The following is a 12,500-nucleotide window of genomic DNA, read 5'->3' on the forward strand; positions in this document are numbered from 1 at the left end:
CTACATCTGCAGCTCAACTTCAACTGAGTGCTTTTCACCTCTCTCTCTCTCTCTCTCTCTCCCTCTCTCTCTCTCCCTCTCTCTCTCAGTCTCTCTCTCTCTCCCTCTCTCTCTCTTTCTCTCAGTCTCTCTCTCTCTCCCTCTTTCTCTCAGTCTCTCTCTCTCTCTCTCTCCCTCTCTCTCTCTCTCCCTCTCCCTCTCAGTCTCTCTCTCTTTCTCTCAGTCTCTCTCTCTCTCTCTCTCTCTCTCCCTCTCCCTCTCAGTCTCTCTCTCTCTCTCTCTCTCTCTCCCTCTCTCTCTCTCTCTCTCTCAGTCTCTCTCTCTCCCTCTCCCTCTTTCTCTCAGACTCTCTCTCTCTCTCTCTCTCCCTCTCCCTCTCCCTCTCAGTCTCTCTCTCTCTTTCTCTCAGTCTCTCTCTCTCTCTCTGTCTCTGTCTCTCTCTTTCTCCATCTCTTTCTCTCACACTGCTCTCTCTCTGTCTCTGTCTCTCTCTTTCTCCATCTCTTTCTCTCACACTGCTCTCTCTCTCTCTCTGTCTCTCTCTCTTTCTCTCAGTATCTCTCTCTCTGTCTCTGTCTCTCTCTTTCTCCTTCTCTTTCTCTCACACTGCTCTCTCTCTCTTTCTCCCAGTCTCTCTCAGTATCTCTCTCTCTCTAAGTCTCTCTCAGTATCTCTTTCTCTCTCAGTCTCTCTCTCTGTCTCTCTCTCTCTCAGTCTCTCTCTCTCCCTCGTTTCTGCTCTCCTCCCCTCTCATGTCTGTTTAATTGGCGGTGAAAGAAAAGGCAGCCTGACCTTTTTTTTTAGTCTTTTGAATCAAACCCACTCACCCCATAACCTACAAAAATAATTTGCATTCAGTCCCTTTTTTTTTCTGGCAAAATTTCTACCTGTTCCAGACTTTTGATTTTGTTTTTTTAAACATCAAACCTGACGTTTGACCACAAACCATCTCTCTTTTACCTTTGAAGCACTTTGGAGATGGATGACAAAGAAATTTTACACTGTGAGCAGTGTTGAGGTGAGAGACTCGGGGTGCTGAGGCCAGTTTAAAAGGTAATATTTTTTAAAGTGTGACAATTGATTTGAATATTTAATATGTTAATTAATTAATAAACTAAACAGCTCATTAACTGATCAGTCAATAAAAAATCAATCAACCAATATATCAATTATTTTACTAATAATCTATTAATAAATCAAACCAAGGCACTAATTAATTTAATTAATAATTTTTATTTAATTAATTAATCAAGATGTTTTACAAAATGTTATTAAATTGTTATTAAATGGTATTTATTTTAAAGTACGGCAATTGAATTTAAAATTTAATATTCTTACTTTAATATAGCTATTTATCTATCTATCTATCTATCTATCTATCTAGCTTTTTAAGATATCAATCATTTTCCCACAAATGTTTAATCAAAGAATTAAAGAATTAAAGAATTGTCTCTCAGTGGAAAATTTGAAATAGTATGAACAATAATTTTTGCACTTTTTTTAACGAAGGGTGCCAATAATTTTGGAAAACACAATTGATAGAGAGTGTGTAGATATTTTCTGATCTAAGATTTTATAGTCTGTGTATTATTTTATATTGATTTGTGTGATAGTTTTATTAATCAGTGAGTAAATGCGAGTACGAGAGCGTCAGCGTCATGACGAGGGAAATCCGAGTTCCCTACACCGTTATCAACTTTACACCATTATTAACTTTACACCGTCATCAACTTTACACCGTTATCAACTTTACACCGTCATCAACTTTACACCATTATTAACTTTACACCGTTATTAACTTTACACCGTTATCAACTTTACACCGTCATCAACTTTACACCATTATTAACTTTACACCGTTATTAACTTTACACCGTCATCAACTTTACACTGTTATCAACTTTACACCGTCATCAACTTTACACCATTATTAACTTTACACCGTTATTAACTTTACACCGTCATCAACTTTACACTGTTATCAACTTTACACCGTCATCAACTTTACACCATTATTAACTTTACACCGTTATCAACTTTACACCGTCATCAACTTTACACTGTTATCAACTTTACACCGTCATCAACTTTACACCGTTATTAACTTTACACCGTCATCAACTTTACACTGTTATCAACTTTATTTCCGTTATCAACTTTACTGTACACCATTATTATCTTTACAACATTAATAACTTTACACAGTTATTAATTTTACTTTACACGAATATTAACGTTATTAACTTTACAACATTAATAACTTTACACAGTTATTAATTTTACTTTACACGAATATTAACGTTATTAACTTTACAACATTAATAACTTTACACCTTTATGAACACTATTATTAACTTTACAGTTATTAATTTTACATTACACCGTTATTAACTTTACTTCATTGCATTATTAATAACATTTTTAAAATAAATGTTCCCAGCGCTGTGTGAGATCTTTAAAAATAAACTCTTTTCATACAGAGGTGTAAGTGAGAGCGTTTTGTTTCTCACTGGGATTTCTCTTAACGAGCGAACGAGTGACTCCCTCTCTCTCTCTCTCTCTTTCTCTCTCTCTCTCTTTCTCTCTCTCTCCCTCTCTCTCTCTCTCTCTCTCCTGAGCTCTGTCTCACAGCAGCAAGAATTATTTATGATTCCTTTGTATAATTGTATAATTCTTTTTTTACACATGCTCTCTCTCTGTGTCACTCTTCTTTCATTCTTTCTTTCTTTCTTTCTTTCTTTCTTTCTTTCTTTCTTTCAGAGTCACTTCCTCTCTCTATTTTCTCTCTATTCCTGAGATTAGTTCCCTTTAACTGTTTGTTGCACAAAAATGGAAGAAAAACGTAGTTTTTTTTATCGTACTCTGTCCTATAAATCAGTATCTATATATCGATATCTCACTAACGATCTCTGCTACTTCCTTCCCAGCTTTATTTCTCTCTCTCGTGTCTCTGTACACGTTTAATGAGACGTTGTATATGATATTTTTCTGTGGAAAGTAATTGCAGGTAGGAGCTAAAGGTGTGAGCAGCGAACTGACACTTTTGACCCCAAGCGCCACAGGACTGATCCGAGGAATCGTTCATGCCAATCGTTTCGAATCGTCGCTTCACCACGCGTGCCTAATTTGCAAAGAGTTGAGAAAAGTGTCCTGCCCGTACATAGAAAATAAATGATCATTGGTCGCTTTATTGCTCGCTTGTTGGTGACTCTGGTGAGCGTACGTGGCTAGCACAGATAGCTCGCTTTGCTAATCTGCTTTGTGAACGACGCTAGTACGATGCCGAGCATGTACCATATAAATCACATGACCAACCTTCTCACTGATTAGTGCGTTATTTAATATTCGTGTTCAGCTAGTTAGCTGTAGAAGAGATATATAGCTACTCCTTTTCATTTCTCATTGGATATAAAAAAAAAAGCTGCACAGGCCACGCCCACAATAGACTACTGTAGCAGGAGGTACACGCCCAAGAGACAAGCTACAAGCTACAGGCTCTAATTTCTAAATCTACAAAACAGAATTTTATGTCCATTTAATAATTTTCATGATTAAAATCTTGTTACAAACAATCCAGTCTCTCTTAATGATCATTCACAAAAGTTTACACCCCCCAAACCCCCACTGCATTTGAATTTATGCCTTCGTAAAGTGTTTAATGACTCAAAATACACCACATGTTCACTTTTAAAGTCGTTTTTTAAGCTTTAAAATGTTCGAAGAGCCTCAAACACTCCAGCAGTTGAGTTAAGGGTCAGTGTGAATTAGGAAAAACAGCTCTCACACCTCTCTAAACCTGAAACATCGACCATTCACAGAGCCAGAGCAGGGGATAAAAATACATCAGAGTGTTTAACTGGGAGTAACGGCGACAACCGGCAAGCAGAAACACACACACACACACACACATACACACACACACATACACACACACACACACAACCAAAGATCAGGAAAAAAAATGAGCAGAGAAATAAATAAATATCCAAATCAAGCAGTAGTGAATGTGAAAAAAATCCAATAAGTGGAATTAATCACATTCAGAAATATTTAGAAATTATTTATCTGCATAATTAAGTGTAATAAATAATAATGAATTTAATATCATGTTGATTTTATTGTTTCAGCGTGAGGGTGTGAAAACTTTTGCACTCAACTGTACAGATAAAAAGTGTGTCGTTATGCATTAGAGCTGTACTTAACTGTGATATAAAATTACTCAAAAATGAATTAAAAATAGAAATTTGTGCAGATAAAAAGTATGAGCAAAATAAAATAAAAATAAAACTGATTTTATGGTATGATTTTCTGTACATGTTACAATTAATAAAGCTACAACTGTACCTTATTTGATTTTATTTGAAAATGATCCTTTATAATGATTAATAACAATAAAAATTTTATGTTCTTGAATAAAATAATAAAAAAAATAAAAGAAACATTCCAGTGTCTAGCAAATCAGATTGATTTAATTAGTAATTAACTAGTCTTTAACTTTTAACACAAATATAAAGTGTATAAATTGTCCGGTACAGCGTGGGCTCCGTGACGTTGCGTGTTGTTTCGTATCGTATGTGAATTTGTTCCTGCTCCGTCTCGGGTTATCGTTCAGACGCGTTGCTGAGGAAAATCTCCCGCGTGTGTGAGTTTGTTTCCTGCTCTGCGGCGGCGGATCTGCTTTTGGAGCTGGAGTTTGTTGGTGAAGAAAACACGCCTCCATCCCACGTCTCGGGCCAAATCCTCCATCCCCGGGGTCACTGTGTCGCAGTGCAGGCGTACAGTCTGCTCCCAAAACTGCTCCGAGCTATAGAGCTAACACACACACACACACACATTAATACCAATAATATATATATACAGTACTGTGAAAAAGTCTTAGGCACATGTAAAGAAATGCTGTAGAGCAAAGATGTCTTCAAAAATAATGAAATTTAATGTTTCTACGTTAAAAATCCTATAAAGAGCAGTAAACAGTAATAAATGAAACAAAGTCAGTATTTAATGTGACGATCCTTCACTTTAAATAAATAAAGCAGTATCTGAGGTGCAGTGTGTGCAGTTTTATGAGGAAATGAGCTGGAAGTGTTACTGAGCATCTTGCAGAAGCAGCCACAGTTCTTCTGGAGACTTTGACTGTCGACTCGCTTCTTATTTCTGCAGCGAAACCCAGCAGCCTTCATTATGTTTTTATCTGAAAAGTGTCTCTTATGGAATCTGCTGCTTTCTTTACTGACATACAAACATTTTTCTGTAACATTTCATTTTGTGCTGGAAAACTAATGTTTGGAATCTAAAATGTTTTTGTACTGAATCAATAATGTAGAAGTCAGAAAATAAACATCTATAACAAAGTTTGTACTAAAACAAAAAAAAAACAGGGTGCCAAGACTTTTGCACAGTACTATATATAAAGCTTATTAATTAAACACAAATTAAATGATGCACTAATTCTCTTTGTTCTCTGATTACATTAACAAAGCGAGCGAACTGGACTTGCTACGATCTCTGCTACTTCCTTCCAAGTTTTATTTTACTTTGTAATGTCTCTATACATATTGAATCTACACTACAAGGCCAAAAGTATGTGCACCCCTGACCATCACACTCATGTGTTTTTCTTCCCCAAACACACAGATGTATAGAACGTCTCTGTGTGCTGTAGCTTTACAGTTTCCCTTCACTGGAACTAAGAGGCTCAAACCTGTTCCAGCATGACAATGCCCCTGTGCACAAAGCGAGCTCCATGAAGACATGGTGTGTGAAGGTTGGAGTGGAAGAACTCGAGTGTCCTGCACAGAGCCCTGACCTCAACCCCACTGAACACCTTTGGGATGAACTGGAACACCGACTGAACCCCAGACCTCCTCGACATCCCAACATCAGCGCCTGACCTCACTAATGCTCTTGTAGCTGAATGGATAATTTGCATAGAATTGAGAAAATCGTGACTGAAATGTCACGTGTCGCTGAAATTGCAGTTCCACGTCGCACACGTCATGTAGAAATTGAGCAATCGCCTGCTGCTTTGCTGCTTTAGAGATCAGTTGTGCTCCTGAGATAACGTCCGTCCCATTTGGAAGACAATAAATAAGGACATGTGTCTCCTTAAGGACTGATTATGGATAAATTTAGAGAAATCTCCGATAATTCTCTTCACTGGATGAGTTCCTGGATGTTCTCTGATTGAGGAATAAAGGTGTAATATTTTAAAATTTTAACGATTGAATAAAAGATATTAAAATTTAATCGTGTCGTTCCAATCAGAGGATGTAATTGTTATAAAAATACTAACGACGCCTGCGATGTCTCTGAAAGGTGAACTGTGCCATAATTCATCACAGTAGCGGTAATATTTTGTGCAGCTCTGCACCAGAGAATAAATAATGTACTAATTTTGAGCGAGTGATTATTTGAAAGAGCTACACATCACCTTTCACACACGGATAAATCTGAGTGACTCACCTGTTTAAACCTGTGACAGGTGTGTGCGAGCCGCGTCACGTCCTCCAGCTCTAAATGTGCCGTGATGTGGAGGAGTAAAGAATCCGGCAGACGCTGGAGATAATCAAACTGACCCTGACACAAACACTTAGAGTACTGCAGCACACGAGGACCAAACACCATCAACACCTGACCTGACACACACACACACACACACACACACAGCAACAGGCTTATTAAACATGCCTTCACATCATCTCAATCATTTCACATCATCTCGTTCACTTCCAGTGGCTTTTTTTGAAACTTTTTGTTAATGACGGTGAAAATAATTTCCTGTAAGAGTAATTAATCGGCTTTATTTAGATGAAGTGTTAGTGTTAGTGTTAGTGTTTGTGTTTGTGTTAGTGTTAGTGTTAGTGTTTGTGTTAGTGTTAGTGTTAGTGTTAGTGTTAGTGTTTGTGTTTGTGTTTGTGTTTGTGTTTGTGTTAGCGTTAGCGTTTGCGTTAGCGTTTGCGTTAGCGTTTGCGTTTGCGTTTGCGTTTGCGTTAGTGGTTGTGTTTGTGTTAGTGGTTGTGTTTGTGTTAGTGTTAATGTTAGTGTTTGTGTTTGTGTTTGTGTTAGTGTTAGTGTTAGTGGTTGTGTTTGTGTTAGTGGTTGTGTTTGTGTTAGTGTTTGTGTTAGTGTTAGTGTTTGTGTTAGTGTTTGTGTTTGTGTTAGTGTTAGTGTTAGTGTTAGCGTTAGCGTTTGTGTTAGTGTTAGTGTTAATGTTAATGTTAGTGTTAATGTTAGTGTTAGTGTTAGTGTTTGTGTTTGTGTTAGTGTTAATGTTAGTGTTAGTGTTAGCGTTAGTGTTTGTGTTAGTGTTAATGTTAATGTTAGTGTTAATGTTAGTGTTAGTGTTAGTGTTTGTGTTAGTGTTAGTGTTTGTGTTTGTGTTAGTGTTAGTGTTAGTGTTAGCGTTAGTGTTTGTGTTAGTGTTAGTGTTAATGTTAATGTTAGTGTTAATGTTAGTGTTAGTGTTAGTGTTTGTGTTAGTGTTAGTGTTTGTGTTAATGTTAGTGTCGTTACTCTGCAGCCGGCTGTCGTCCAGATACTCGCTGTGTGACTCTCTCACTTCTCCGGGTCTCGTGTTGCGGGAATCCGGGCGTAAAGAAATCTTCCACCATCGCCAGATCACCTGAAATGAAGAAATGATTAAACACACTGAGATACTGTTACAGTGAAACACTGAGCGATGAAGCGGAGCATCCTGAAGTCATGATTCATTTCCTGTATCAGCACATCGGCACATCCCTAAGTGTTTTATTCTCCTTATACTGCAGCAATTTTACTATCCATTACAATTGTTTTAAATGACACTCATATTTTATCCATTTATAGTTACATTTAATGTTGTGTGGAACATCTGTGAAACAACTTAGTCTGTCCTGAAGACGTCGGAAAACTTAAAGTTACAGCTTCTGACTGTTTCAAAGCGCTGACACTGGAGACTCCTTCCATAAATGTTACATAAATAAACATCTCCTCGAAAAATATCAGCGATTCCACACATTTTGAATCCGTTTATGTGGAACGTATTAGAACGAGCGCATTAATTAATAGAAACCTGTGATTTGCAGCTGCACTGCTGCCAGAGCTGCTGTTCTAGAAAACTAATCAACGCCTCCTCATCTGACCAATCACAATCCAGAACTCAGCAGCAGTGTGGGATAAAAAAAACAACAGTTCATTAACATTAACATTAACATTAACACTGATGATATCATTAACACTTAGAACAGTGTAACATGATGGAAATATTTTGCAGTTTAAAAAAAAAAGTTAATATACAGTAATAAATAAATATTAGTTTTAAAGGTTTATATTGTGAGAGAGCACTCTAAAATAGTGTTAGAAATTAGAGAAAGGTGAAACAGTTCATGAAGATCATTAAGTTTAAGACTTAATTAATGAGATTTAATTATTGAGGGGGAAGAAAAACACACCCGGAAAGCGGAAGTAGTTAGCACGCGCCTCTTGTGCCTCGGTGTTTAATAAACTCTGAATAAATAAAGTGATGAAAATCTTCTTCCTTCCGCTAAACTCCTCACACTCACCTCAGTCTGAGTGACCTGCAGGCAGAAGTAGTCTTTAATCGGAGCAGGTCCCTGAGCGCTGATCTCAAACAGCGTCTCTCCCAGCAGCTGCGCCATGTTCCCGCCGTCACCATGGCAACCGCCCGGGGCACGCGGGTTGCCAGGTTCACCGGTTTCACCCGAGATGCTGAAGGAAGGAAGGCAGGACACTGAAGCTGAGCAAAGATCACAACAAAAAGCACAACAGAGAGCAAAATGAATCTTCTGCACCTGACTGAGGATATTCTTTCCTTCTTTCTTTCTTTTTTTTTTTTTTAAACTGCACATGTATTTATGCAAATGAGGGTTCTCTCTAATTATGCATAAATTTGCATACTTAATCAAAGAAAAAAGCCGCTCTCTTCTGATATTGTTAGAATTAGAATTAAAATTTATTTTGTTGTGTGTGGTTTGTTTGAATATCATTCCTTTATTGTATAAAACAGAAAACACCACAGGCTGTTATAAAATTATTATAATTATTATTTATTAAATAAAAATTATTTTTTTTTTTTAATATAAAATCTAACATAATTCCAAGCTTCTAGTTAGGGATTGGAATGAACATGCAAAATTTAATGAATCTGGTTCATCTAGAAGATTTGGAGATGTTTAGCTCCGAACAAAGAAAAAAATCATGATGATGATGATGATGATTATTATTATTATTATTATTGTTGTTGTTATTATTATTATTATTATTATTTACAAAGAATCTGGAACATGTTACAGTAATAAAGCAACAAATATTTGAGTGCAACTGTTATAAAATTAGAATAAGAATGGCATTATATATATATAAAACTGATTTTATATATTTCTGTAAAGCTGCTTTGTGACAATGTTCTTTGTTAAAAGCGCTACACAAATAAAATTGGATAGAAAATCATGAATAAGATAAATAAAAAAGACGAAGAGGAAAAGATACAGAACAAAAAGGGCTCCTTGCTAAATCATCATCATCTTCACTTTTCATTTCTTCATTAAATATTTAAGGAAGCGTTTGTCAGAAACCCATCTGCTGTTTTTCTGTCACTTTTTGGGGCCCAAACATCGTCTCTATTGGCTTTGGTTCACATTTTCTACAACTTCACTATTCATATTCATCTTATAAACAGAGATTTCAGATATTTTTTTCATATCAAAGCATCTTTAAGATCATTAAAACAGTCCAGTCTGTATCAGGATGTGTTTAAACTTCTACATAGTAAAATCAAGCTACAAAAACATCTGCGGCTCTTTAATAAATATCTCCATTACTGGGGAAAAAAAAAAGTCCAGAACACATTCAACAGTAGTTAAAAATCTTTAATATAATAATTATACATGTATTTATATTTATTTACACACGTCACAGGAGGAACCTGAGTACAGATCACACAGGAAGCTCCTGCAGCTCCAAACTCTGTCTCTGTGCTCCGTCACCTCCGGTTCTTTTTCTCTCCGTCTGCTTTGTGCTGAGCTTCTAGTAATTATAAACCTTCTTCCCCAATCAGTGGATTAAACACCTTTCAGAAGCATCGTGGGATTTTTTCCCCCTGAAACACGTCCTTCATCAAGCAGCACTTCGGCCAAAGATAAACTCCACACTGTCCCTTCTTCCACTGGAGCTACAAGACTTTGGGATTATTTATTTATCTTATTATTTTATTATTTATATTCAATACACAAATCAAAACAATTATCACCATCTGAATCACATCTAATGCACAAGCTCCGCCTTTTGACTTTAAGCCACACCCCCTTCCTGAATCTGAGGAAGAAAGTGATTTTTGATGTCATTGGTGTTTTTTCTCTCTCTCTGATTTCACTCTTTGTTCATGTTTATAGATAGCTGCGTGGCATACAGAGTCAGAAAACACATCAACAGAGCCGAAAGATGCGAAACTGCTAGCTTTCATTACAGGTTAGAGTTGTAGCTTCAACGCAAAACCCGAAAAACTTTCGCAGGAACAAAGGAACAATGTGGAATGTTTATTTTTTTGGCCGAACTGTTGCTTCTGATTCAACACTTCGTTTATTTTTTTAAATCATAAATAACGCTGTTTTAAAAGGATTACAAATAGCGAGAAGCACGACTGCTAGGCCTAAGACATTATTATTAATTATTGAGTGAAAGCCATAAATAGGATGGACTGCGGATGTGGAGCGTGACGGGAGCTGAGCGGGGATTGTAGGAAGACCGTCTGCTGCGTCTCTTCTGCACGGCTGTGTTCCAACTCCGCTCTCAATCCACCCTCGTCCACTTTCCCTACATTCCACCGCCATCTCGAACGGACTTTAAAACGGACTTCTGTCACTTTATCAGGACGAGGATGCGCTGAAAACAGCGCTGGAACACAGAACACGCCTCTTTCTCTAGAAGTGTCAGTGCAGTGAATATAAAGTGGTTGTGTTTGTGTTTGTGTGTGTGTGTGAGAGAGAGTGTGAGTGTGTGTGTGTGTGTGTGTGTGTGTGTGTGTGTGTGTGTGTGTGTGTGTGTGTGTGTGTGTGTGTCGTAGCTCTGTGTTTTACAGAAACGGATTAGTGGACGATCCACCGGTGGGATACGGACCTGCTGGAGCTCCACCCTGAGAGAGAGAGAGAGAGAGAGAGAAAGATGTTATTAATGTTGTGTTTCATCAGATGTTACATCTCCATTTTATCCACACAGATCACTCTGTAGTCCATCTGTTCCTCTACACAAAGTATTGGCACCCCTCTGTCCTGTCCATCAGTGGAAACTGTCACCATAGGAGCAGAAATTACTCAAGTGGATTAGAGAACATGAACAGTGTGTGTGTGTGTGTGTGTGTGAGAGAGAGAGACGTGTATAATAAAATAAAAAATAATTTAAAAAAGCAAGCCAAAAAAGCCCAACCTGTACCCACTAAAAAAAATAGGTAAATAAATAAATTTATCAAATTTAAATGAATAAATATTCAATAGGTTTTACACTGAAGGGACTTTTGCATATAAAACAGAGACTGTTACGACGCTCTGTAATAAATAAATAAATAAACAAGTATAATTTATTTTAAATACAATTCCAATAAATTATCATTTAAACAAAAAAAATGTAAAACAGAAAGCAACAACATAAACAATAAAATTAAGTAAATATTTAATAATACTTAATAAAATACAATTATTTAACTAACTAATCAACTAACACAATAAATAAATTAATTAAAATAAATAAATGATAAAACAAAAAAGGGCAGTTGTGCTGAGGATGATATTGTCTTCAGAAATGTGTTAATTTTATTATTATTTTTTAAATTTTCTAGCAATTTTTTTTAAGAGACTGAGACGCGTAACTTTCAAATTTGTTTATAATAAAAAAAGAAAGTGTTGCAACTGTATGAAATGGTGACGCCGTCGCTTTGCCTGTTGCCATGGAGACCGTATCAGGTGGAGAATTCCAGACTGGACTCACTGAGATTTAATCACACACAAAATAAACGAGTGTAAACGCTCACCATAAAGGGGTTGTTGGAGACGGCGGGCTGACCGTAACTCATCGGAGGTTTCTGACCGTAAACAGGAAACCCACCTGAGGAGTGAGAAGAGAAGAGGAGCCGAGTGAGAAGAGGAGGAAAGGTGAGGAGTGAGAGGAGGAGAAGGAGTAAGAGGTGAGGAGTGGAGTGGAGTGAGGAGAGGAGAGGTGAGGAGTGAGAGCAGTGAGGGGTGAGGAGAAGAAAAGGAGAAGGAGAGGAGTGAGAGGTGAGGAGGAGTGAGAGGTGAGGAGTGAGGAGGTGAGGAGAAGGAGAGGAGTGAGAGGAGTGAGAGGAGTGAGAGGTGAGGAGTGAGAGGTGAGGAGAAGGAGAGGAGTGAGAGGAGTGAGAGGAGTGAGAGGTGAGGAGGAGTGAGAGGAGTGAGAGGTGAGGAGGAGTGAGAGGTGAGGAGTGAGAGGTGAGGAGTGAGAGGTGAGGAGTGAGGAGGAGTGAGAGGAGTGAGAGG

The 12,500-nt window shown here is 37.4% G+C and overlaps 2 protein-coding genes across 3 annotated transcripts in view; both read right to left on the reverse strand.

Annotated features, from left to right (window-relative positions):
- Positions 1-4,093: 4,093 nt before the first annotated feature.
- On the reverse strand, positions 4,094-8,718 carry fbxo36b (F-box protein 36b). The gene is made up of 4 exons (XM_026946339.3): positions 8,541-8,718; positions 7,513-7,621; positions 6,463-6,635; positions 4,094-4,812 (listed from the first exon to the last, which is right to left on the reverse strand). The coding sequence occupies exons 1-4, from the start codon at positions 8,634-8,636 to the stop codon at positions 4,609-4,611; spliced, it is 582 nt and encodes a 193-aa protein (XP_026802140.1). The 5' UTR covers positions 8,637-8,718; the 3' UTR covers positions 4,094-4,608.
- A 1,133-nt stretch (positions 8,719-9,851) lies between these two features.
- agfg1b (ArfGAP with FG repeats 1b) overlaps positions 9,852-12,500 on the reverse strand; it is an 8,863-nt gene continuing 6,214 nt past the window's right edge. For both annotated transcript variants that reach the window (XM_053227746.1, XM_053227745.1), the window contains exons 10-11: positions 12,020-12,093; positions 9,852-11,128 (exon numbers count right to left, since the gene is read on the reverse strand). In XM_053227746.1, the coding sequence (XP_053083721.1) occupies positions 11,069-11,128; positions 12,020-12,093 (134 nt within the window). In that variant the 3' untranslated portion in view covers positions 9,852-11,068. The remainder of the gene's footprint in view (positions 11,129-12,019; positions 12,094-12,500) is intronic.

Source organism: Pangasianodon hypophthalmus, chromosome 21 (assembly GCF_027358585.1).
Source record: "Pangasianodon hypophthalmus isolate fPanHyp1 chromosome 21, fPanHyp1.pri, whole genome shotgun sequence".
Lineage (NCBI taxonomy): Eukaryota > Metazoa > Chordata > Actinopteri > Siluriformes > Pangasiidae > Pangasianodon > Pangasianodon hypophthalmus.